Here is a 27,099-nt window from a genome sequence, read left to right as displayed (position 1 = left end):
GCTTTGCTCTACTTTTCAAATTAATGTATAGCGAAGGGCGGGGGGGGGATGTGAGAGTTGACGTCATTGGCAATATAATAGAGAGGTTCAGAAAGATGGTGACACAGGGGGCCAGGGGGCTTAAAAATCTTTAAATCATAGGTGATATCATTTTTGTATGACCCTGTCATGAATGTCAAATGTCTTGTCTACACTATACTATCGAACCTTGTTTCAGCCTAGGTAGGGGGTTGAGTGAACCCAAGTAATATTTTCTGTAGTGCGAACACAAAGTTACCTAGCCAAGGTTGATCTGGGCTAACTCGGCCCGGGCAGACTCGGCCTGGGCAGACTCGGCCTGGGCAGACTCAACCCGGGCAGACTCGGCTCGGCCCGGGCTGACTCGGCTCGGCCTGGCTGACTCGGCTCGGCCAGAATACTGGTTTCTATAAGAAAATTAGTGAATACAACATGCACCTAGCAGCATATCCTTCCCTCTACAACGGGTATAAATGCTTGATGACACTTAGCTGCATCCAAGTTTCCTTTTAAAGATAATTCAGCGCTGCTGATAATTTCAAAAGAAGAGAAAACTTTCCACTTGATTACGAGCAAGTCATTTGCCAATTTGCTTATTCATTTGCACTTCTTCAAAAAGAGTTGAAAATCTGAGAATTTAAATAAGTTTTGATCTTGATTCTTAACTCTACATGGGATTTTAAAGCCTGTTTACACGAGAGGAAAGGTATGGATCCAATTGGGTCCGAATTTACGAATTAAAGTCGATATACTGCTGCTATTTAGCGTATTGCTTTATTATCAATTTTTATTGAATCAATAGTATTCTAAGCCACAATTTCAGTGGGTGTGGCTCAATTTTTCCCGCCACGCCCTAAACCGGGCCCTTGAGTTTTCTAGCCACCCTGCGATTTTGACGCCAGACCGCCCCTGAGTGTGGTTTTGAAATAGTTTGAAAATATCAATGATTATATAAAATCAAAAATTGGTTACCATATTTAGATTCTGTTATTATTAATATCCAAGCATTGAATTATGACCTATTTTCGGCTTTTTCTAGAGTTTGGCCTAGATATTTCATAGCAGTTTCTGTAAACAAACAAAGAAAAAGTAACTATATCACATCTTTGTACAAATGTGTTAAGAAATTTATGCATTGAGTGGCTAAACATTGTTGCTGGATCCGTTTTAAAACAGATCAATCAATATTTTCTGGAATTTCGACGAGACAGAAAACACCACAGCAAGCACCGCAACTGTAAATGCTTGGAATTTGCGAACGACGGCTTATTTTTCCAATAATAACATCAATTCATAAATCTAAGTGCAATATAAGGCCACTCACCAAATTTCACATCGATATTCGAAAGAGAAGTGAATGAAATCAATCCTTACTTTTACCAAATTTAAAAGGGCTCGGTATGGAGCAAGTTCCTTTTTGCCACTATTCAAAATGGCGGAAGTAAACAAATTTCCCTCACAGCGGACCTGTGAGTTAGACATCTAGAGCCTTCGGCGCTTCTATCATTGGCAGGCAAGCTCTAGTACCAAAGTGAGGCTGTAATCCACGAATTTGTGCAAAAATGGTTTAGAAGAATACACTTTGATTTTATTGAATTTGACTGGTATCTCAAAGCTTCAAAGCCCACAATAACACATCACCTAAGCTCTTTGAAAACACCCTGCTGTCCCAGTAAAGTATGTCTCAGATAATACACAAGAATTTCAAATTCCTTAATACTGCATGATATTGCATCCAAATCTTTCAAAATTTCTGCTCTCAAGCATAAAAATACTTAGTGTGGACTATGAATAGTTCAAGCACCTTTCCTGTGACAACCAGATCTCTGCAACCTGTGACAGCCTTTGAAATGTGAGTTTGATCTGAGCAGTGACGGAAATTCATTTTTCAGGTGGGGGGGGGGCTGCAATGCCCCCAAAACAAGCAAACTTGCCAACAAATGACATTATGTACCGACAATTTAGCCAAACCTTGACCAGAGAGCCTTCAATTGCATTCTGTCAGTGACAAGCAAACAGAAACATGACATCACATATTTGGCAACCATTTTAAGTGCTGAAGTATCCATTTATTTTTAAACTGAACCTGCCAGTTTGGATACATACAAAAAATTAGCCAAAATTTGCCCCAATCCCAACTTTTTTCAAACCCAAACCAGTTTAAAAAATCTTGATTTCTAGAAGTTGGATTGAAAACAGCAATCTTGAGTCAATGACAGAGCCTTGCAATGAGGTCTAACAAAATCCCTGTTCTGTGATGATACTGATGAAGCCTATCAGTATAACTTGAGTCTTGTTGGCAATGTTGTTGAAAATTGTTGGTTACCTTAGAATTATTTTGCACAACCAAAAAGTTTCATGATAATCAATATTTCAAATGACACTAAGCACACCAAATTTCTGAATTTTCTGTCACCATTTGCATATTCCTAGGACAAACAGATTGAAAAGTCTATTTTAATTCACTGTTAAATGGATTGAATTATCATTACAGATAAAAATCCAAAAATGTACAGTCTCCTGCTAGTATTTCACACAATGAGTTCTATTCCTATTCTTTATAATACCAGGAGACTTAGATCTTGATCTGGCTGATGCATGAAACATCAAAGCTATAAGACTATTTACAATTGTCAAAGAGTTACAAAGTCTTGAGTACTTTTGAGAAGAGCTTTGTCTTTGGGACTTTCTTCAAGGCATGCTTGAACTTTTTACTTGTTGGTAAAAAGCAACCACTCCATTTGGAGATCTGAATTATCTGAGCTAGCCTATCTATGCTTTCCCCTAGTTTCTCCTTTGTTATTTCATCAGTTAGCCTTTCAACTGTATCATCAAGATGAGTTATCACATCTTTTATGTTTGATTCAAAAATCAATTCCATCGCTTTAGGCTCCTCAGACACTTCCCCTGGCTCCAGATCATCTTCATCTCCAGAGGCACTTGTGTCACTTTTACGATGCATTGAAAAATAATTCAAAATTCCATAGTGCAAAAGAGACGATACTTTTTTGATCTCATCAGAACCAATTACTTTGTTGTTGATCTTGATGCCAGCAAAAAGAGGTGAGAGAACTGACCATGATAAGAGCCCTGATATTGAACAGACGATTTTCTTTTGAAGCTTTGGGTCATCTTGGAAATTGTAAATTGATGGCAACAACAGAAATTCATGAGGCTTTCTAGAAGTAAAATCTTTAGGGCTTGATGAAAGCCAAGACCCAACTATTTTCATTAAAGGCATTGGTGGTATTTCCTGCTGATTGCTTTCAAACTCGTCATCATTGTCCTCCCCATCTGACTTTGCTTTCTGATGAAAACTATAAATCATTGGGAGAGCCTCTACAAACTGGCAACAAAACATTGGGCTCACTTGTACAACACTTTCAAGAATTTGGTAAGCACTTGGAATTAGATAACAGTAATCATTTACAACATTTGTTATTACTGACACCATTGCATTCTTCCTTCCAAACCTCTGAAAGAAAATTGCGCAGCATTCAAGTATTAATACACATTGTATTCCAACAGCCATTGAAATGAGTTTGCCAAGAAACTTCAGTTTGGCATCCCTAAACTGAATTCCATCTTCGTTTATATTACCAAACAGGCAATCAAATACGAAATACCTTACAAAATCTAGTTCTCTGCCATCAAAATACGAGCAAATCAGCTCCAACAGCTTAAGTTCTTGAATGGCCGTGAAATCTGACTCGTCTAGAAAAGTAAAGAAACATTCCTCAGATATGACACGCGGTACGTTGCTATTTTTCATTTTGGCTGGAGGTAATCCTTCCTCATTATTTCGATTATCTTCTTTCAAATATGCATCGTAGTAAGTGTCGAAAAAATCAATTATTTTTCGGTGACTTTCTGGAAAAGAGAGTTCTTCAACAAAGTACTTTTGCATCAGCTTTATCTTGGTTGAAATATGTGAACGCCACGAGAATGCGTTCCAAATATCTTCTCCAAGGTCATCATCATCATCCATGATTTCTTGTCAATAGCTTAATACACTATTCAGCGTCTTCTTGTGAAAGAAATTTCAATACATAAGTAACGGTAAGCGAACACGCATCACCTTCTTTTGGACGTCGCCATATTTACAACCTCGATTGGAGAAGAGTCACAGAGAAGAGGCTCTTCAACAACGATGGGAGCGGGAAGGTAAGCTTGTAGCAATTCTGCAATTTTAGCCCAAAATGGCTGTTTTGATAGCAGCATACACATCGGCATAACTTGACAGATAGCAATTCAAGGAGTTTTACCGAAGTATTTGATACATCTCCTTGGTATGCTAAAGCCTAAGAAATAGGCATCGAACAAAACAATGCAACACCATGCTAGTTAGAGATTTTCAACAACATAAGCAACAAAGAAATCGTATGTGTTTTTTATCTAATCTGCTATCTCATACTTGTCGGTAGTGAACAGTAACAAGAAGCTGATATCCACTTCTACAGCCAAGGAGGAGGCTAGAGTAGGACCTTTCATCTCACCAATCAAATTTTGCAGGAGGATAATCTGGCAGGTTTATACTCTCAAATATGAAATCAGTTACTCTTTTGTTTTGCCTTTGTTTTTCCCTGAACCTAACGTGGAAGGAGTTGTGGTCTATGTTTAAGACAACGCTAACTCTAATTAATAAAATTCTGATGAAATAATTCTCAGTCTGTCAAGCAAGGATACATTCCAAGATTCCGACAAAGAACCCTGCATTTCGTTCAAAGGCCACAACGTTATCAGCCGATAAAATGCTATGTTTCTTCCATTGTGTTCTTATTCTCTTCAACTATCACACGTGTTCATTAACTTTCTTCATCCTAATAGCAATGTTTTTCTAATGTAACGACTCGCAAATTCCAAAATTTGTCTAAACTTTCCCTTTCAGCCAAGTTCCCTTCCAGCCTAGACAATCATAGTTAAAACAACAATAAGATTTTGATGGTTACAACGTAGAAAGTAGCTCTGCTTATTAGCCATAGTCTTGGAACTCGATTCGAATTATCGGCATTGCTGCTTCTTTTCTGTTCAACTTTGTGCCACTTTTGACAAAACCTTGAATCAACGAAAACACATTTGAAAACCTGCTTCAAGGTAGGGTCTTTCATGTTTATCATATCACTGAAAACCTGGACAAGAAATAGCAACATAAAACCAAGTAAAATAAAAACATAACAAAATCTTTTAATGAAATATAATCAACCGTACATATTTACATACAGGGTTTACTATACATATCTCTTATATGTGTACAGAGGTATTCATCTTAATTTAGAAAAAGGAACCATTTTTCTGCCTTTTTTATACGGCGTTAGCATAAAAATCAATAATCAATAACAGCGTGAGTGGTTTCCTCGAGAAAAGGCTTCCTTTGGAAAATTAAGACTGAGCATACATCGCACAAATAGGTAAAAATATTCAATCTTTCAATTATATTAATTGAGGGAGAAGGAAAAAGAAGATCAAATAAAACAAAGGGGCATAAATAATCAATCTTTAGCAAGATAAATGAAATAAAACTTAGATAACGAATGTCTGACGTATTAAAAAAAGCACGTGAAATGTTTTATGTTTCTTTATTTCAATTAAAACATCTTAACATAATGCTTAAGTGGGTTCTTCTTAGAATATATATTTTACTTAAACATCAATAATCATAGTGTTTTAAATAAATCCGTTGAGCTAAACATATAAAAAACGGAATTTATACTAAAAAAATTTGGCAATGAGTGTGAAACCCCATTCCCTTCCCATTTGCAAAACCCCCATCCTCACTATACGTCAGACAGCTATTGCTATGGTGTTCAGATGTGTAAATTGGAGACCTGAGTCAGTTACAAATTTCTGTTGCTTTACTTATACTTCTCTTTATTTTCTTAACACAATAAAAATTGCTAATTCAACGGAGGAAGACAAACGGGATAAACAACACAACATCAGAGCAACAACATAACTAAAGATATTTACTAAGATTGAAATCATTTTCTCAGCACTACCTCATTAGCGATCTGAGATGCTAAAATAATTTTGTCAACAGCAACAATAAAGGCAGGTTGCACAATCATGTAAAGAATTAAAATGCAATGTCATATATCGAAATTCATCTAGCAATACAAAAACATAACATTTTAGCAGTTAACAAAACATTGCGATTATTTCTGACAATTCGTTCTCCAACAACATGCAAACATTTTTTTCTTTGATTTAATTTATCAAAAATTTATCAATAGGTTTTAGAGGCCCTGGGGCAGTACCAAGATACGAGGCCCCCTAGATCTCAAGGCCATGAAGTAAGTTGCCCTCTTGCTCCTAGCCCTTTCCCTCTCGGCGGCCCTGCTTATATATTCAATACTCAGAACTTATAGGACAAAGCTAGCCCCTTATGCGCAACTAGCATTAGTGAAAATGATACACAATTTCATTTGTATAAGCAATCTAACAGCTCTCCCATCTGCCTTCAAATTTTGAAATGCCGGTAAAAGCAATCAGCTGTTTAGTCTTCATACAACCTAGTATGTAAGCGATTCCTTGCATATAAGCAATTCAATTTCTTGCATATAGGGACAACGAATTTTTAGTTTTCAATATTATTATATGAATATTCTAGCTATTCAACGAAAGTAGCTCACTTGGCATCAATCAATTGCCGGTTTATCATATTGAGATGGCGAGCAATTGATGCCATATCGGGGAATACAATTTTGAAAGATGATTTGGCTTGTCCATCTTCAGCTTCTTCTTCTACTTGACTGTAGTTTTGCTCCAAAACTAAATGAAAAAATGAGGAAAATAAGCAATATCACGATCACTGGACGTTTAGTGGCACTTCTTTGTAAACAAAAAACCAACAGTATAAATGTTTTTGATAACTAAAATATAACTAAAACAGACTCGCCGATTTCTGTACAGAAAAGTTAAAAGTTTAATTAATAAACATACATTGACATCATCAATTATGAAAGGTAAGCCATTTTCAGTAGTCTGTTCTTCAACAACACAGACGGAGAAACCATGAAAAAGACTGGGCTCAGGCTCTGGCCATAAGATATTTTTGGCTCCTGTCTGTTGGTATGCTTGGAAAAGCTCTTCTGAAAGAGCCAATTTTAAAAACCTGTCGGTTTCAAGCTCGTGATTAAAATAAACTTGCGCAAAACTAAAACTTTTATCTTAACCGAGACAAATCTAATTGGCTTCAACCAAGTAAGTAGAAACACGCGAAAAGTCAAAAGCCAATCCGTCCAAGCATCACCTTGGTAAAACTTCTTGCTGATAAGTTACGTAACTGGGTTGCTATTGCGTTCACGTGTAACATTTTAGGACTTTTATTCTTCGGTTGATATTATTGTTCTTATCTTAAATTGGACTCATAGATCCTGTTGCGTTTTTATGTCGCATGTTCGCTTATCGTACTGCTGTGTTAGAAACTCCCTTCTGGGAAATTTTTGTCCTTGCCATGGCATTATGTTGCGTTTCGTAGTGTTTTTTCAAAGCGGCCTAGCCCATGATCATCAGAGCATCCCACTTTCGTAAGAAGAGCCCTTACATTGTTACATATGTGTGCTATACTTCGGGGAATCGGAGACAGTTGAAATTCACTAAAGTCCATCTAATTTATTGGCAACGAAAATCAAAATCAATCCAAGTTTGTGTGTAAGAAATTTATGGGTAAATTAACTGTTGTTCGTGGTCGAAAATAAAATTGACTAAAACTGAAACAGTATTATTTCTAAGTAAGACCCAGGCCCTGAAAGCTCAAACCTTACACGTGAACAAAAGATCACCGCTTCATCATTCTACTTTTAACATTTTACATCAACATCATCATCATCATCATCATCATCAACATCATCATCATCATCATCATCATCATTATCATCATCATCATCATCATAAAAAAATATCAATACTCACTATCTAAATTTGATTCAATTTCGTCCATCCTTTTGCTTAGCTGAACTTCGATTTCATCCACGTGATTAAGTAAATTCAATTTTGCATAAACAATGTCAAGTTCATCATTTCCGTCCTTTTTCTCTTCTGTGGTCTCCCTTGGTTCCGCAATTTGCGCACATTCTGAATCCTTCGGTACCAAACTCAACGTATCTTTACAATCTTTTTCTACCCCCTTTATATCTTGAATACGCTCATTACCAATGTCAGGGCTTTCTTTTACTTTGATATCAATTTCGCTATCTGTATTTTTCAAGTTCTTTTCTTTTAATAATTCTTCACCATTTTGGACTTCATTCGATCTCCCATTTTCAATCACTGAATCTTTCTCAGTAAATGAGTCCCTTGCACATTTATCGAGATCAGATGTTCCATTTTCTATTCTTTTATCACTTTCTATTCTTTTATCACTTTCTACAATCTCTTTCCTTTCATTTGACTCGATCTTGTTTTCATCAACGCTCTGGTCTTTAATATCTTCATTCTTGTTAGCTTTTTCCTCATATTTTCTCCAAAATCGCAGTAGAGATTGGTCAGATGGTTTACTAAAACATAAGCAAAATCGTTTCAGTAATTCCTAAACTACTTCATTTATGCTTCATAGCAAACTGTCAAGTGCTTGAAATAATCGAAGCACACGCTCCTCTTAGAAACAGACAAGTGTGTCAATGAGTACCAGAAGTAAAACAGGACATTGCAATGAAAATACCTTGGGTAGCATACATGGCCACTGCGCTATCTATAGTGTTCTCACTAAAAAGTTATTCTGATGGAAAACTATCACGTGATTTGCTGTGTACGCGTAAAGAATAACCAAAACCCATTTCGTTAAAATTCTGTGAAATGCTGCGGAATGCCGCACAATTTTTCACTGGAAAGCAAAGAAGATAGCACCCCTTCCCTAAGAGTGTACATCATAAAAGTACTAACTAAAGACGTTTTCACTAGAAGAGAATTTACTTGATCCTTTGGTTTAAACAATGTTTCGTTTGATTTGACAAGCTAAATAAAGCTTGTCAAATGTTTTCAAATACCCATTCGCTACAATTCATTTATAATAAATAAACTGAAATACGTACTCTAATAGAGTAAGCTTTTTCTTGATCCCATTAATGACGTCAAAAATGTTTGCCACATCTTCCATCAACGCGTGACTGGCCTGCATAATATTCGCAATTCTCTCTTGATTCTTGTCCTCAGTTTCAATCAAAGATGGCAGCGTACCTTTCTTGAACCAGTCAAAATTGTTCTGAAGAAAGTGTGAGAAGATTATTGTGACTAAGCTAAATCTCTATAACATGGAAGCTAAATATTATAAACATGGAAGTTATGCATCAAAAGTGTATTTCCTTCTTAATTATCAAGCTGTTATGTTATTGAGTGCAATTTGAAGGTATTTCTGATCCAGTAATATTTCAGCAACAGTTCCCATAAGGCAAAAGCATTACCATTGGAATTGAAAAACGTCTTTGGCATCAAAATGATAAATGCCTCAATGAAATAGCAGTTTACCGAATGAAATGAAACAAAACGTGTGCAAAAAAAGTTAAATTAAAGAGTACAATTTAACGTGGTTCGCAGATGTTTTAGTAATCGATGTTATAAAGGACAATTTTTCATCGTCTGCAATGATATTTGAAAGCAATACGCTAAAGGAACACACCGATATTTGGCAAAAACTGGTAAGTTATGCGACAAACAAGCTCATTTAGGTCACTATTGAATATCATAAATATCATAATTAAAGTGTTACGTGTATTGAAAAATGTAATGGCTCACCTTATATTTATAACAACTTCGTAGGCCTAAAAACAATTAAAAAAGGGCTATCAAAATCACAAGAAACGACAGCCGCAAATCGATTGAAATTGCAAATCAGCTGGAAACATGAACAACTTAAGGTATCATTTTAATCAATTCACACACACGACGTTGTCAATCGAAATAAAAAAGGTTTAACTAAAAATCCAAATTTTTAGGAGAAATTAGATATTCAGATACCTCAGATCTGTTGCAAATTCTGCAGCGAAGGAAGAGCATTTGAGCAGTGAAGATTGTGAAAATGAAAAATGAAGAATTTAAGAATAGTTTTACCTTCTGGATTTGTGCAAATATAGCAGAGGTATTTCTTTGGAACGGTTTGTATGGATAAATTGACACAATCTCCATGTTGCCAAGTAAAACATTGCTCACACTGTGTATAATGAAAAAGGCGATTTATTGATACATACTACTAGTAATGTAAATATCGTGAATACGATTTCGTTGAAAAATGACTACACATCACATATCAATGGGCTTGCCAGTGAATCTTTTCTGACATTGCCACTGTAAGATTTTGCGTCAAATTCAGCATGTCCTTGGTAACAGAAAGAACCAGCAAAATGTGTTCTCTACTAAAGAAGCCTGAGAAGCCAAGTCGTGACTCTCTTAAAAATTTGACATTCTTATCACTTCGTGCTCCCATATAAACAAGAAAAAAATGTTCACAACTTGGCTAAATCTCAAGCCTAAAAGCGTTTCCTAAGCGAACAACATGCCAGGAAGGAGAGGGAGGGAAAGGGGGAGGGGGAGGGGGGCTAGCTGGGTACTACTATAGGGTTTTTATTTATGTTTTATAATCAATGAAAAATATTGTTTACCCATCTGTCTTAAAGTGGTCAATGCTGCATAGTGGTCGGTTGGCAACTTAGAACCGTCCTGCACTATACAACAAATAGAATGTTTCATAATAATGTAAAAGAAAAGTTAATGAAAATGAGCAAATGGGGCCTTGCCTGTATCATAAATCCCTGCTCTTCAAGGTCTCCACATTTACATTTGATGATGTCATCAACACAAGCAGAGCCATCTGTGTCAGAATCACTTTCGTCACTATCCTCATCGCTCATATCATCATGTTTCTCTCTGTCTGATAAATTCTCATCAGTCATTACAGAGCTGGCATAACCACTTCTGACACTTGCCATGTCCTATGCAAAAAAGAAGATAGCTTTATAATAATACTTCTTTAAATGAAAAAAGCTTTTTTGTTGTAGTTACTTTCCCTTTTTAATATTGGTAGCTGTACGTCAGGGGCATTTCAACATCAATCTATCGCTCAGTTATTGCAAAAAATCATATTTCTTCTCAAGCTTACAAAAGTACATTTGAATATACCATACTACACTGACGTACTACAATATTTTCAGGAAACTGCACTGGAAATAAAGGCTACAAAAATCTTGATGATTTTCAAAACACTGAGAATTTAACTAATTTCAAAGAATGATAGCATAATACTTCCAAACAGAACAGCTAGGAACATTTGCAGTGATTGCAGTACAAAGATTTTGGTGCTTTATGGCCTAATAAAATAGGGGCGAATAACAGACCTTTCTGGTAACAGCTTCAGAATCAATATGAACAAGATAAGTAAAGGCACCATGTACATGCTGCAATTTCGCAGCTAAATTACCTCAGGAGTCTTCAAATCCCCATCGTTTGAAGAAAGGTTTCTATACGATTTTGAATGCAAAAATGAGCCACCAGGAGATAGGAGAGCGTCACTTGAGATTGGAGAAGGCACTGACAAACGAAGCAATAAAAAATTCTATCAACGGAAATGTTGAATAAAACGGTTCCGTTGAAGTAAAAATGCAAAAACCTGAATCAAAAAAAGGCTAACGTCTAAAGTAATTTTTCAGCATACAATGACACAAAATTGAATTTTTTTGTTACATGTTATATTACATGCTTCTTGTTTAATTTTCACCACATTACATCATTACACCATATATTTTTACTTCATAACTATAGTATAGTACAGTTCTCAATAAGTATAACGCAGTTCTCAGTAAAACTGAAAGTGCGTTTTTTCTGGCAAGGTTAATTACAATAATATAGGTTTCACACAAAACACCCGTTTCTCCCCACCCGTTTTTCCTCACAATATGAGTTGTAAATACAATACTCACAGCAAGATGATAGCTTCCTCTTCTTTTGAGGTACACGAGGCGTGTGGAAGTACTTTTGATGATAATCACGACTTGACGCTTTCCTAAATGATTTGCTGCAGCCCGTATGTTGACATCGGAACTCGTTCAAGTCCAACTCGACTGTAAATTCTTTCGGTGCAAGGACTGATGACAAAGGGCAAAAAAATAATCTTAGATTAATAGTAATATATCTGGCAATAAATAAATTCCGTTAGGAACACCTTATCAATAGCTTTCAATCTGTAGAGAAATCAGTAGAATAAGACAATAACACTTCAATCTTGAATAATAAACAGGCATCTGTATGAGTATGCCCTGTCTAACTCTACTTTCAAACGTTTATGACCGTTATAATCAGACCCTACAGCCAAGTTTAATATCAGTCGATCAAAATAATTTAGTTTATAGCAACTAAAGCTGACATGAAAAAATATCTGAGCCAATTGGCCTCCTGAAGGTAAACAAAACACTACCCAAATATATTAAAAGAAACAAATTTTTATAAGCACACCTTTTCCCTTTCCATGAAGAGACTTTTCGACCTTCTTAGATGAAGCCTAGAGAGAAAAAAGTGAAAATATTTTCACGTTTCAACTCAGCCAGCCCCCTGCACACATTCGAAACTCGTAAAGACAGTTCATAACAATTCATTTCTAACAAAACCACTCTAAATTCAAGACGAATGTTTATGACGAATGCATCCATCTTTCTATCAGTTGCAAAATCATATGCTTGAATTCCAAGACTCGAAATCAATGCGAAGCTTATAAAGCTGCATTAACTGTTCTTTAATTATAATATATAATCGCAAACTATCAACATCAACGTCATTCTACTACCAAATGCGCCAGGGGGCTTACCTTCGGGTATAAATGAATTTCATCATAATTGTTAAAACATCTTCCGGAGCTTTCATTTCATATACTATTTTCCATCCATTCATGAAAAAAGTAAGAGTTTTAACAAATTTCTCGGTTCTCCACTTCAAAAAGTTTTCTACCGTTTTTTCCTATACTTATAACTTTGCCACAAGAAATAACAAACAGATACGATCAATACACACTCCTTTAAACTTTATCTAGTTGACAGTACAAACTTCGCATGCAGAATGTAACCAAGAAACCATACATACCTTCAAATTCTCATTGCTATTTCTGCTATTCAAATTATCCCCATTCGCTGGTTGGTCAAATGGACTATTCTCCTTCCCCTCTTCATCTGCTTCTCCAAAATCATTCGAGTCTTCATCGTTTATCCCAGCACCACCAGAGGCACTCAGATGCTCCTCGTCTTCTTCCTCATTATTTGATCTCTGATCTTCATTTGGATTGCTATGAACAGCAGACTCCTTTCCTTTATCATGCTTAACGCCAAGTTTCTTTGTTCTCTGTAACGGCAAAGTGAGTCTTCTGGGATCACCCATCATTAATGTATCTTTCTTTTTCTGACTTCTCTGAGGAGATGTAGGGACACTCTGGTTTACTGTAGGCGTCTGTAGGGCTAAGATAAAACTGGGTGTTAGTGTTACTTTACTAAACTGGGCACATCTGACTGACGGGGTTAAGGTAGGTCATATAGGGGAAATATTGACTTCAAGGATGTCTTCGGTAAAAAACCTTTCACAAGGCTCAAATCCGTCCTACTACTAGCCTTTACCAATCAGTATTACCAATCAAGTCCTAAACCAACCCCAACCCATACCCAATCCTCTCCTAACCAACTCTCGATCCACCGCTCATCAACCCCATGCATGTAGGCAAAGATACGGCACTACTGATGCAGCAGGCGAAATATAACTTTTTTATTATACAATTCACAAGCTAGTAGTACGTAGAAGTACTAATTTCCGTTCAAAAGAATTATTTACTTTGGACATACTAGCTGAAAAGGGACAATGCTCAACAAACATTTACATTACTTACTTTCGGGTTTAGTCGGATCCATCCCTTGATCAAGACTTTGCCCTCTCGAAGGCGACATTCTAGCTGATTTAGGTGCTATCTGTATCGGTGGTGCTGCATGCGGAAGTGGGCAGCTGCAATTGGGAGTCTTGCACACAACTGCTGGCAGTCTTTCACCTGGACCCATCACTGGGAATCCTTTTAATAAAAACCAAACAGCCAATTAGCCGGGGTTAAATTGCCTAGAGGTGAAGGGGTTCAACTGCCTGGAGAGGAAGGAGCTAAATTGCCTGTATACCATCTAAAGGTTAGTTGCGCAGTATTAACTTAAGCAAGTGTAGTCTTTTAACAATCTGAGTTTCTGAACAGTGAATCTATTGACGAACATTGATTGGAAGCATCTATTTTACTTCGGTTGAAATCCCACACCATAGCTTTAAGAAAACCAGGTCACCAGGTTGGTTTAAGAAAAGCAATGGCCTTGAATAGCACTTCAGTGACCGCTTCTGGACATACAAAGTTGTTCAATAATTTAAGTAGTGGGCCATTGTGTCAAGAAGACTGGCTTAACACCAACCTTTTTACGTAGAATATTTCATTTTTCTTCTATCAAAACCATCAAAATCTTCTAAGAAAGCTATCCACAATCGCTAAAACCAGTCTTTCTTATTCTTTTATACAATTGACATAAATCCGAATCTTTTTCAAAACAGGTTGTATATGATAATTAGGACAGTTGGCACCAAGTGATTACTATCCGAGCCTTTTTACAAATTGGCAAATCTATAGGTAGGTTAAGGAAGATCTTTAGGCCCTTTTTAGTCTGCAGGGTCATAAAGGTTAAGACTACCGACTAAAGCATACAAAAATGGGCAGCAATCAAACATAACGATTAAACTGCAGAAAAGTTTCAACAGAATGATAAAGTAATGCAAACTGTTGGTGAGTTTTCAGTTTTTACGAGCTTTCATGCCAGAGATTCCCAAATCTTAAATAAATCAATAATAGGCATCTACTTACGCTGGTTTGCTGACGACACAGGGAAGCTCCCATACGGTGGCGGGTAATGCGACGTCACATTCTGTAGAGTCTCTCTTGGGATGTAGTAACCAGGGGCTGCAATGTATCTCGGTGGTCCGTAAGGGAACGGAGGCGCACTAGGGAATCTGGGATAGTTTACATACGGCATTGGGCGTAAATGAGGCTGGTAACCACTGTGAGGCAAACCTGGCTGGTTGTAAATGGGCTGCATGTGCGGAGCGAACTCGGGAGTTTGAAAACTCATCCTTGGGTCCATAGTAATGGTTTGATAAGGAAAAGTAGCAATCATATGCCCATCTTGGGATATTGTAGGCCCTACCGTGTTTGCGGCCGAGCCACGAGGCTCCGGTGTCGCATTAAATACCAACTGAGTTTGTTTCATTGCATAGTCTGGCGGTGTTTGACCAGCTAAGTGTTTATCATTAACTGAGCTAGCTGCATCGTCCGTTTCTTGAGTTCTATTAATACCTGAGGCTTCAGCTTCAGCTATATTTGTATCGGTGCCTGGCAGATCATTTGTTTTCTCAGCTGAATCTTGTGTCCTAGCCTTAACATTTTGCTTCTGAGCACTTAGTTTACCCGTAATAAAGTCAAGACGCTTTTTCTTTGATTCAAATTCTTTTGGCTTTGGAGTTACCTGGGTGCCTTCACTGGATTTCCCAGCATCCTTTGATTCGGTTTCCACATCAGTTATATCATCTTTACGTGCAACGGTCTGGTTCAAATCTATAAAAGATTCCTTAGTCTCGGGAGTAGACCTAGCTAACTCATCATTCGTTTCTTCTGATTGCGATATATCCTTCTCAGCCAATTCGCTATTACTTGCTTTAGACTGGATTGCATTGACAGCATTACTGTCTCTGAGAGAATAGACACCAGTTATAATAGGCTCCTTGTCCTGTTCCACCCCCTTGCTTTGTTCAGATGTCATTGGCGATTCCCTGTTTACATTTTCAACGTATTCTGGTGCTGGCGACTGTTTCGAAATAACAGGGCTAACGGCATCACCGCTTTTTCTTTGTTTATCCATACGTACGTCCATTGGACGGCTAGTGAAATTACGACATTGTTGGCAAGGACATTCCTTGACCTCGCCTTTATATGGCCCTGCATTCTGCATTCCTGGTTCCTGGAATCTAATACACTCTGTAGAATAGCCAAATGCAACGGGTCCTGTAGTGAAATGAGGGTTCATCACAGGCTGTAACGGGTTCAAAACTCCATACTCTGGAGGTGGAGTTCGCATTTCTGTTAGCCCTATCATACCTCTATAGGGAACCATGCCTTGAGCCCCTCTCATCATCTCAAACCCAAGCGGCTCAGATTTCATCACTGGTATGCCGTGAGGTGGTGGCAGCTGTGTGTTTGGACCTTGAAAAGGCAAAATGTGCCTTGGTTGAACATGCCCTGGCGGTAGGTGCCTTGGTGGTGGGCCAACAAAGTTTCCTTGTGGCACTGTGTATGGTATAAAATGTTGTGGACCATAACCAGGTACCTGGAAGACTTCCTGCTGGACTGGCATTAAACCTTGAGTTGTTAAATTCGTTTGTAGTTGGTTGGAACTGCTTGTGTCGTGGCGTTCAGAAGTAGATGCAGAGAAATCTAGAGGCTCCTTTAGGAGTTCCTTAGATTCCCCTGGTGTATTTCTAGTTTCTTCATTCTTAATACTGCCATCAGTACAGCCTGCCTCTGGTCTATTCAAATTTCGACTTCGAGGGCGTCCACGAGGAAGTTTTTCTTTCGCAAGCTTACTGCAGACAGGTCGCTCTACTTGCGAGGGCCTATCTTGATGCACCATACTAAGAAAGCTGCCTTCCATCTTTAGCCTAGATTTATATGGTCCTCTTTGCTGCTTCAAACTTTTCGTAGGCTTACCTTCAAGCATGCCTTCTTCTGACTGGATGCCAGTTTTTACTGCTTCTTCCACAGCTGTGTCATCTGGTTGAGAAGGGAACCCAATGGAGTCTGCTCTCTCTGAGACCATTCTAGTCAATGACTCGAGTGGGCTGGCAGTTGAGGGCAATTTCTGCTCCTTCTCAATTGCCTTCTTCGCTGTTTCTATTCTTTTTTCTATTCTTGATTTGAGCTTCGATCTAATCTTTTTACGCTTTGCCAGCCTGTTACCCTTTCTTTCTTCGTGCGATAGAGTATATTTAAGCCTAGGAAATGTTCTTGGCTTCGCACCTGCGTTCGTCTGGCAGGCAGTGCTACCATCCTGTTCCTCATTTTGTTTTTCCGTCGCCAACGAAGGCTCGTCTTTGTCTGCCAACGCCTTTGCAGTAAGTTCATCATCAACATCTATGACCAAGTTTCCACTTCCTTCCGAATAGGTATCTGAATATTGTTCATCAACATCATCATCTTTGCACGTGTCTGCCTTTTCACTTACGTCAGACTTTGCCTCGGTAGACTCCCTTCCCAAACTGCTCTTTTCCTTCACAATGCTTTCAGAAGACGATTCTAAGCCTGTAACTTTCCCTATTATCGTCTTATCCCTGACATGATCTTCGGGTTCTTCCATTTCCTCTACAGACTTTTCCTTCGACTTTATTACGACATCTTCCGCAGCATCAAAAGGTTTTGTCTTCGTTGGACTGATCACAAGCTTCCTTTTGGCATTGCCAACTACACTTGGCTCCTGGCTTAAATGCCCAGAGGCGTCAATTCTCTTTTTGTTCTCAGATGGAAAACGATTTACTTTGAACGGACTGATTCGCACCATTAAACTTGTAGCTTCTTTCGGATTTGAGTCATCAATTGTCATCTTGTTGCTTTCATGAACTTGAGTATGACTGTCTCCTTGGCTGCTAGACATCATAGGTTGTTGTTCAGCTTCAGCGTGTATGTATGACTCTTTCAGCAAACCATCAACGCCTCTCTTGCTGCCAATACTTTGCAGTAGTTCTAGTCCCTTCTCAGTAAGCTTTCGTTCTCGCCTGGGTAAACGTGTTTGGCTATCAAATGCCGAGGCTGGCTCAGACTTCCTTCTATTTTTACTCATTTTTGGGCGACCTCTCGGACGCTTTTGCTTCAAAATCGGTTTATTTCCTGTCCCATCTACAGCTCCATCAGTCGGTCTTTCATTCAACTCTGCAATTCTGTGCTCTTTCTCAGCAATTTTCCCCTGGTCTTCATTCGCATTCAGTGCAACAATGAAGGCCTCATTACATTCCTCTTTTCTAGACTGCTCATCGTTTGGCACGCTCTCTTCGCCTGTAAAACCTACTTTAGAATTAGAGCTTACATTTATTTTCTTTTTAAATTCTTTACTTTTTTGTTGATGATCGATCTGAGCATCTCCTTTTTCTATGGAACTAACTACTTTTTTTTTTCGTCCACGTTTCTTCTTTCGTGGTACGTCAAGAGGTAATTTTATTTTAAGAAAATTTCCTCCGAGCTTTTTCTTCTTCTTTAAAGTCTTCTTGTTGTACTCTGTCAGTCCAGCAAATCTCTGTCGTATAGGTGAAACAGAGCTCTCAGATGGAGACGACCAGCACATTTGATCGCCTAAGTCATCAATGGGGGCTTCCTGATAAGATGAATCAGCAGAAGGCGTATCAGCGTTATTAGCAGAAACAGAAGATTCTGGGCCTTTTTGTTTCAACCGATTCTTTGTCGATATTTTCATTGGTGATGACGTACTTGGCTCTTGATTTTGTGGATGACTCTCTTTACTCCTGTTTTCCCTTTACAAAATCAAAGAAACAAAATCAAAATCACATACAAGTCTGCCGCCATAGTTAACCGCTAAATCTGACTGCATCTAAAATAACTAGGCAGAGTAACTTAGGGTTTAAATATTGACGTCAACGCCAAAATGAAAAGAATATAGGTTATAAAACAGGCTCATGGTTCGTAAAAGGACTTGTAAATGTTTATTGTAAGTAGAAAAGCAGATTGGCAGAACTACTGACACTTATTATAAAACTTAATCTACGCTTTTCCCTTTATACAGATTTCAGAAACCACTTCTTAAAAATGAATTCAGATTTACGTAAAACATTATCCTTGAGAAAATTTAAATCAACGAGATATAGCCCATAATAATGTAGGTAACACAAGGAGATCGATGTTTCAAGCTCAACGAAGAAAAAACTTAACAACAGAATTTTACATATAAACCGTGCAAACTATGGTATGAGCAAAGGACAACTTAAACAAACATGGCAATTTACTTGCATGGAAAGTTCTAGAGAGCAGCACAAAGATGTTGGATGGAATGAAATGATTTTAATACAAATGTGATGCATATTGAGTTTTAAATCATACCAGTGATCATTATGTCCTGAAAATTCATCCGAATCGCTGGGTGTTCCTGAAAAGCGATGTTTAAATCTCTTCTTTGGTATTATAGTCACAAAATCAGCCATTGTGCTAGGTTCCGCGTGCCGCCTTTTAGTTCTGTTGATTTTGCTTGAAGGAGGAGAAACACTTGCTGAAGTTCCAGGAACAGGCACATCACGTGGCATTCCACTAGCTGGGTTTTCTTTGAACTTGGCTTCAAAAGCCTCAAATGTTCTCTGAATAAAATGACAAAAAAGTACTTCTTCATAAACTCATATTATGTTATCCTATTTTCACTGTGTTTCTTAGAGAAAGAAATTCAGGGACAGCTAAAAGAGGTTTCCTCGATCATAAGCTGGAAAATCTGAGCACAGCAACAGTCCTAATTATTAAATGAACTGTGAGGTCATGATGTGATTGTCTTCAAATAGCGAACGGATTTTTTTCTGTGAACTATCTTCCATCTTTTGGGGGGCTGGGTAGAAAGATAAAATATCTAGAGGAAATCTAGGATAGAAGGAGCAAAGACGTGAGGGGAAATTTTGCTTACCCATTGGGCTGTATCTTCATACTTCTTTTGTGGTTTCAACATACATAGAACTTACTGTCCTCTTATCTGATACAAATTGTTTTTAATGCTGTGAGGTTCAAACAGTACTATGCACCAGGAGCAAAGTTACTGAATAAAGAAGTGGCTTCAAAGAGCTTAAGATCTTAAAAAGGACTAATTTAACTTTTTTTCCAAGGGAGGATTCAAGAATGAAAGAAATGAATATTGATACTACAGATGAACTGGCAATGTGAAAAATACATAGTAAATAAAATAAGGAAACAAAGGAAGATATATACCGGCACATTAAATAAATGATGCTTGATGGATGCAGAAATATCTCTTAAACAAAATTGCTCTAACCTTTGGGTCTGGCCGGATACAGTTCTTGTTAAGTCTCTTCTTGAATCCATCATAAAATATTACTTCATATATTTCTAAAATAGAAGATGATAATATCATAATACTTGCAATTTGTTGTGAAGGAACAGAGCATGATGATTTTGAGATTTTATTCAAGGCAAAATGTTTACTATTGTCGCGTTTTGCTGGCATCAGACTGTTTTTCAGAAAAAAACCATATCTGTGTCTTTGACAAATGTAACTAAAATACCCCAACTTTAATTCGAATTTTATCAGTGTTTCACAGTGGTATAAAAGTTGTGGGAAGAAGTTTCCCCCAGTACCACCTGAACCAATTCAATCGTTTAGATATGTATAACATCTCATACTTTCGTTAACAGAAGCATTGATCTTGGCAGGATAATACTTGGAGTCACTCCATCTTGCCAGAACTTTGTCCCCAGGCTGAAGCTCCTAGAATTGAGAAGCAGATAAATAAAAATTGGGACAAGTACATTTTTTGTAGATCATTTTATCCTAAGATTATCATATACCTTCCTAAAATTGACAGATTTACAGGACATTGTATATTTGATTATTGATACATAGTTTGTCAACCTTTTTTATCCACTGCAACATGTTTTATTGAAAAAGTCATGAGGTATACCACCAACAAAAAATATTAAAAATGGAACTCTGTGGATCATTTTCAGAATATAAATTCACTTTCATTGAAATGTCTTGAATAGGAATCAAATAAGGGAAAAAGTAGGGTTTAGAAGAGTTTTATATGATACTCTGCTGATCACTGGACTACTAAGCACATCATGTTATTTGCAGATAATAATTAATTTTTTTCTTCAATTCTTAGAACTCCTGTTAAAGAAATGAAAAAAAGTCCTCAAATCACCAGCCTTGAATAAGATGTTGCAAATAGAACAAATAGCCTACTTTGTTTCATGTGAAGCATTTAGGATATCAGTAACCCTTTTGTTAATGAAAATTTCTTTATTAGATGAAAATGACAATACCAATAGGATTGCTTGACAACCCAAACTACCAATAGATAAAAACTGAATCTTTTCATTTCTTTTCTATTGTACACATTATTTGATATATCGCTCTCAGCAATTGTATTGCAATCTATTAAGATTTGCATGCAGTTGTAGTTCATTATCTGATATGGTATTTGCTTTTGCTTTTGATAAACATAGGTTAGTGTAACAGTACACCAGCGATTGCCCCCTTTCACATGCAGGCACCATTTTTTACTAATATGCTTTCCGCTTGCAGGCACAAAATATTTATAATTAGCCCTACTGATTGCTAAGCATAAGGAATCAATTAAATATCAACTACCACCCAACTTTTCCTCCCTCATTAGCTTCGATTCCCAAATATGAGGTAGTTATGTAATAAATCATTGTAGATGTTACATGCATTTTCTTAACAAAACATAATATTTATTTTTTCTCTGGCTACGTCAAATCCAATTCAAAGTACTACTAAGAAACCCTACCTTTCGTTTGTAGCCTTCCTGATGTTTCTGGTCTCCCGATAAAAGTGGTCGCAAAGATTCACTTGTGTGCTCCAACCATTTATCATGCCTTGAATTCCAACCCTCAAAATGCACAAGCACCTTCAAATTCAAAGTATTGATGTTGACTATTCTTGCCTGATACCTATAAAAATCAAACATAGAGATGTCAATCATATGCATAGCTAGCATATATACCTTACTATTCAAGTGCCATGTCCTAACAGCCATTGCTCAAAACCTCTTTTTCTGTTACTACCTAGCTTCCAAAAGTAGGTTTTAGAGCTGATCAAGTAGTGTTACTGGTCCTTCCTTTTGCTGAGACCACACCTTGTGATTCCTAAGCAGGCCTGGCCGTTTGAGGCGAGCGATAGCTCGCGCTCGCCTCCATGCTCCCCTCGCAACCTGAGGCGAGCTATGAATTGCTCTCCTAAACAGAACATGAAGGGAGAATCGCTCCCCTAAAATTTCCATTCATTTGCCCTTTTTCTATTCAGAGAACCCTGAAAACGGGTTAATCGGCTTATTTTTGTAACAGCGATTTCTCCCGTCACTGCATTTTTTGCAATGAACTTTTTGCTTGTTGGGCGGTTTTTGTTATGATTGATAGGCATAAACTTCCATCTATTTGGAAAAGGATAGTTAACCGAAAGGTACGTTTGTAGCGATTAGAACCTTTCAATCTTAAGAAAACAGGAATATTTTGGAAGGAAAGTCGAAGAAATGGGTAGGAATTGTAGATTGGGGATATAATAAGACAGCAGGTCCCTTCCAGCAATAGAAACAAAACTATCCCTCAAAGAGAACAGGGTACTGTCTTGCAGATAAAAAACGACAACCAAAACATGGAATTCCACTATCGAGCAGCATTTACTGAAAAACCCAGATTGGGTGAAAAACTATAACGGCGACATGTTTCGCATTATTGGCACAGCCTGATCATCGTTCCATCTATGTAGCAATTGGTAACATTTTCAATAGGAAAGGGGCACTTATTGGAAAACCTCGACAGTCATGTCCTCGCGTTTTCTGATGGCCTATTTCGATCCAAAACTGGGTATTTTAGCGTAGAGTTTTCCTTCTATGTTCTGACGTTTTATTCTCTGAAGAGTGCTAGACGTATAATTAAGTTTGTTTCAAAATTTGTTTTTTAAAGCCATTTTCAAATTCTGTGCAACAAAAAGATTGTTTTGCAAGAGAATTGTTGTTTTTGTGTTGTGCCAGCTTTACATAAAACGGAGAGAGTCTGTTCTTTCAAATACTTCAAGTAAAGGGGGTGCCTAAGTCACGGTTAAAGCAAATACAAATTGAAAGAAGTAAAACATAACACTCCTGACTGAGGCAATTACATTAAGGCAACCGACAGATACTAAAGGGGCTTATTAAGTCATCTGTTGATTGTCTTTAAAGTACATTCTATGTGTTACTGATTTAGCTCGCCTCAGCAAATGAGGGGAGCGATTCACAGCTCACCTATAAAAATACAAACGGCCAGGCCTGCTAAGCCTGTAATTACAGGAAATAGAGCCTCTATTCTCAACCTAAGTGAAAGTTTGGTCATGGCAGGGACTCAATTGGCAGACCCTTGATCTGTATTCTGCAACTTTAACCGCTGGAGAAGAAAGTAAAACAAAAGAAGATCAGGAAAAAGAGTAAATTCAACTAAAAAAAGAATAGAGGCTGCTGTCAAAATGAAAAAAGGACCAGAGGCTGCTAGCAGATTACATGTTGCGTAACTTTCCTCTTTTGTTGATGTGAAACATTCTAATATTGAATATTCAGCTGAAAATGATGAAAACTACACCAAAAATAATAAGATCATGCCAATATTGCACAAATTGGATCCCTCATTTTATTGCCAATTTCTTTCAATATTGACAAATTTGAGTTTTACTGTTGTTTTGCACTGGTTAAGAGGACTTCAATAATTATTAAAAACAAATTTTCACAGATTTTGACACTTTTTCAGTCAATTAAATTCCAATCTGCCAATGAGTCCCCTTGATTTTTTCTGTTTCCATTCAACTATAACCAGCATTTCAAACATAATTTCAAACATTGAAGAGTAGTTGGGCTGTATCTTTGAAAACAATTTCTACCAGCTTTAATCTAATCCATTTGATGTATGTAGACATTTAAAAAAACTATTTTGAAAAAAATTCATTTTTGGTCTGTAGGGGCCTCAAAATCTGATTCTGCATCTCTGGCGTTCTGCAACAGCTTCATCACCAAAGTATTTGCTCTTTCTGGGTCAGGCTAAATTAGTCCAAATCAACCAAAAAGATACCAATATGGGTCAAAATAGTGAAAACTTTGCATGATTTATGTAATCACCTTAACAAAGGCTATCTTTTGATAAATGGAAAATTCCCTGCATACCTTCTAAATTCAAACTATTTGAATATGTTTATTAAAGAAGAAACACAGGATAGCCTGTCTGTCTGGTTCTAGCGAATCTTGCAATGAATTTTATGTCTTCCCAAGTTCTAAATGTTCCAAATTCAGTTAAAAATGGAATCGTATTTTCCAATCTTTGCAAGAAGCACTTTGGTTTTGTTGGACACATCCAATCCAATCCAAGTTACAGTCACTATTGCATCTAATTTGTTGCTCCAGATCATTTTTGTAAATCTTCTACAGTAGACTTTTTAAGTCACACTAAATGTTGCATGAAAAGTTGTCACTATAAGCAAAGCATGACTGCAAACTGGGCTAAAGACGGCAGTTTTTGATGTTTGGAATAAAATTATATGTGACTGTAGCCAGCAGTGTGACTTTCAGTAGAGTGAATATAAGAGGAGTCTATGTCAACCTCTATAACAGCCACATCAAGTGTTGTCTTATGATTATTATGAAAGGCCTCAGTGGGGATCTGAGAAAGCAAGCTTTATTAACCAATTCTTGTATTTGATCTGTCTAAAGTACAGCGATCTCTGAATCTTTGCTTTAATTTCAGAATTTCTGATTGTACCTTGTTACGTTTTGTATCATCGATGAGAGAAATTGAATAGTTTTCCTTAGATGATTTTACTGAATGTGAAAAAAGCTGTTTATTTGATTGGGGTCCAGATAAATTTTATGTGGTAGCCTTTGTTTCAAATAAGCAAAGCTTGCGCACATGATTATAGATTCATCCATAAACTCTCAAATTTCTCCTCATGAATTTCTCCTTAAAATTCTGTGTGGCCCAGCCCATCTGTCCCTGCTTCTACAAGCATCCTATCGCACAAGCCCTAACAAATATGGCCTAACCAAAATTTCCTTAATTGATAAGCCACAAAGGGGCTAATTCAACGGTATTCTTGAAAGGATATTATATTTAAATTAACAATCTGCTTGACTTCTTCTGTTTGACTTTCATTCCTTCGAATTTCACACACTTTTTTACAGGGCCCTGTTGGTATAAGTTGACCTTTTAACAAGTCTTAAGTTCATAACTATTAACATGAGTTTACATAAAAATGAGGGATTATTCCACCAAAGCTTGTAGGGGGCCTGCTGGGAAATCTCTCAATGCCTGGTCTAACCACAATCTAGCCACAACGCCTCTCATTTCTACCTTCTGATTTGCTAAATAATAAAAGTTCACTTTACGAAAATGCACAAAAAATCAGCTTTGCTACATCTAGATAGTTCAGGTTTAGACTCTAGTCCTTTAAAATTGTTTTTCTGGAAGAGAACTTTTAGACATTAAGGCTGCAATCATGGGTCACATATTGAAGAATGGAGTCATCATAAAAATGCGCTTACTTTTTCAGTTTTGCCCCAGGCCAACTGAAACTTTTTGGCAGCCCTGATCTCAAGTGGATCACTCGATTTAGAATGATACACTTTTTCCAATCTCGGTTGCAAACAAATTTAGAAAGTCACTTTGCCATATTTGAAAAATTTTTATAATTTGAGCCACATCCAAAAACATATCCAAACCATGCTCTATCTTTTGGGTGTGCAAGAGTGCACCTGTCATTTTAAAAACCGGGAGTGCAGCTGCCATGGAATCCATACTGGGCCATGGAATCCATACCGGAGTGTGGTGAGAAAAACTAGTAGGTCTTTCTTCACGTGCAGAAATATGTGCATTGCACAGTTCATAGGAATGAACTTTAATGTAGTGAACTTCAAGTAGCCCAGCCAGATAAGTGATAAATCTCCTCAAACTCATAAAGATAGTGAAAATTTACTAAAAATAAAAAAATTAACAAATGTTAGCTATAATAGTGATATAGCAAAGCCAACAAGTCGGAATTAAAATACCCCCAAAACTAAACGGCCCTAAACTGACTTAAAGTACGCTCTCCTGAAAGCAATACCCTTGGAAGAAACTGATCCAGAATTCAACAGAACTAAAAGTCCAAGAACAACGTCGTGGATGAGATTCAAAAGATCTTACCACTTTTTGGAGTCAAGGGCCTCGATCTTAGCTCCAACATAGAACTTCAGCTGGCCATGGCATAAAGGTTTTTCCTTTGTAAACAGCTGTGGAAGCTTTGCATGCTTAGCCTTTCTCCCAGTCATTGCTTCCTTACCTTCGTTCGTGGCTGTGTAATGGGATACTAAAATATGTATTTATGAATATGGCGTCTTTCTCGATTCCAGAAGGCGGCACATGTAAATTACTGCGAAAATCTTAGCAGCAACAGTATCATACAAAAACCAAAGATGCTTTCCGAGTTGTTTGCTCCATGTATGACTTTTTTCAGCTTGATTTTAATTTCCATCTTCTCTGCTCATTTTTGAATTCTTCACCTTCGATAATCAAAATTTTTTTAGCAACTTTGCTTATTTCCAAAATGGAGGCCGGGTCAACGCGTGTTTATGCTGCGGTTCTCCCGCGTCGTACCTCGTATTCGTAAAGCTATTTTGAAACCGAGATAAATTTGTAAAAATAGTTTTCTTGGTATTCGTGTTACGGTGAACAAGATTGAATCATTGTCCAAAAATTTTCCTTGTGGTTATCTTGCTGATGATATGCCTCCATCCAATTTTATATTATTATCCTCTGATTGAAGGTCCCTTACAACATATGTAAAGTGATATCACTCCTTTTCTCCTCCTTTCGTAACTTTACAAATCTATGTTCGAACAACTGTTTTTTTAAATTATTAAACCTTGTTGTAATGGTTGAAACTCTCAATATTGTAAGCAAAGTAAGGGCCTGTTTATATGAGGAAATTTATTCCACCTCTCAGCCCATAATCTGGCAGGTGGGATGAAATCATCGAATATTTACATTCAGATTCTTTCCCACCTTCCAGCTGTAAACGGATAAAATTATCCCACCTTCCAGCATGTGTGCTGACAAGTTGGACAAAATCTATTCGCGTTTATATAAACAATTAATCTAATCTTCCAGCTTCATTCCACTTTACAGTGTTTATATGGAAAAAATAAATCCCACCTCTTTGAGATCCCACCTCTCATGCAGTGGGATCTCACTTACTGGCCTGGCTTGTTTCCCATATAAACACAAAATGAAAAAACAGAAAGGATTCTATAGAA

The 27,099-nt window shown here is 37.3% G+C and overlaps 2 protein-coding genes across 2 annotated transcripts; both read right to left on the bottom strand.

The window, feature by feature from the left end:
* Positions 1–2,473: 2,473 nt before the first annotated feature.
* On the bottom strand, positions 2,474–4,155 carry LOC135689832 (integrator complex subunit 15-like). Its single transcript, XM_065207193.2, has one exon. The coding sequence runs from the start codon at positions 4,004–4,006 to the stop codon at positions 2,660–2,662; it is 1,347 nt and encodes a 448-aa protein (XP_065063265.2). The 5' UTR covers positions 4,007–4,155; the 3' UTR covers positions 2,474–2,659.
* Positions 4,156–5,182: 1,027 nt separating this feature from the next.
* On the bottom strand, positions 5,183–27,063 carry LOC135689888 (uncharacterized). Its single transcript, XM_089108627.1, has 17 exons — positions 25,991–27,063; positions 21,583–21,745; positions 20,453–20,537; positions 20,085–20,158; positions 19,157–19,407; positions 14,867–18,573; positions 13,868–14,044; positions 13,078–13,445; positions 12,457–12,502; positions 11,925–12,089; positions 11,426–11,535; positions 10,746–10,940; positions 10,063–10,162; positions 9,748–9,773; positions 9,048–9,217; positions 7,930–8,513; positions 5,183–6,786 (listed from the first exon to the last, which is right to left on the bottom strand). The coding sequence occupies exons 1-17, from the start codon at positions 26,113–26,115 to the stop codon at positions 6,644–6,646; spliced, it is 6,489 nt and encodes a 2,162-aa protein (XP_088964753.1). The 5' UTR covers positions 26,116–27,063; the 3' UTR covers positions 5,183–6,643.
* Positions 27,064–27,099: the final 36 nt, after the last annotated feature.

This window comes from Rhopilema esculentum, chromosome 5 (assembly GCF_057945365.1).
Source record: "Rhopilema esculentum isolate cy_ngs chromosome 5, ASM5794536v1, whole genome shotgun sequence".
Taxonomy (NCBI): domain Eukaryota; kingdom Metazoa; phylum Cnidaria; class Scyphozoa; order Rhizostomeae; family Rhizostomatidae; genus Rhopilema; species Rhopilema esculentum.
The sequence above is the reverse complement of the archived record's forward strand: the minus strand, read 5'-3'. Positions and strand labels throughout refer to the sequence as shown.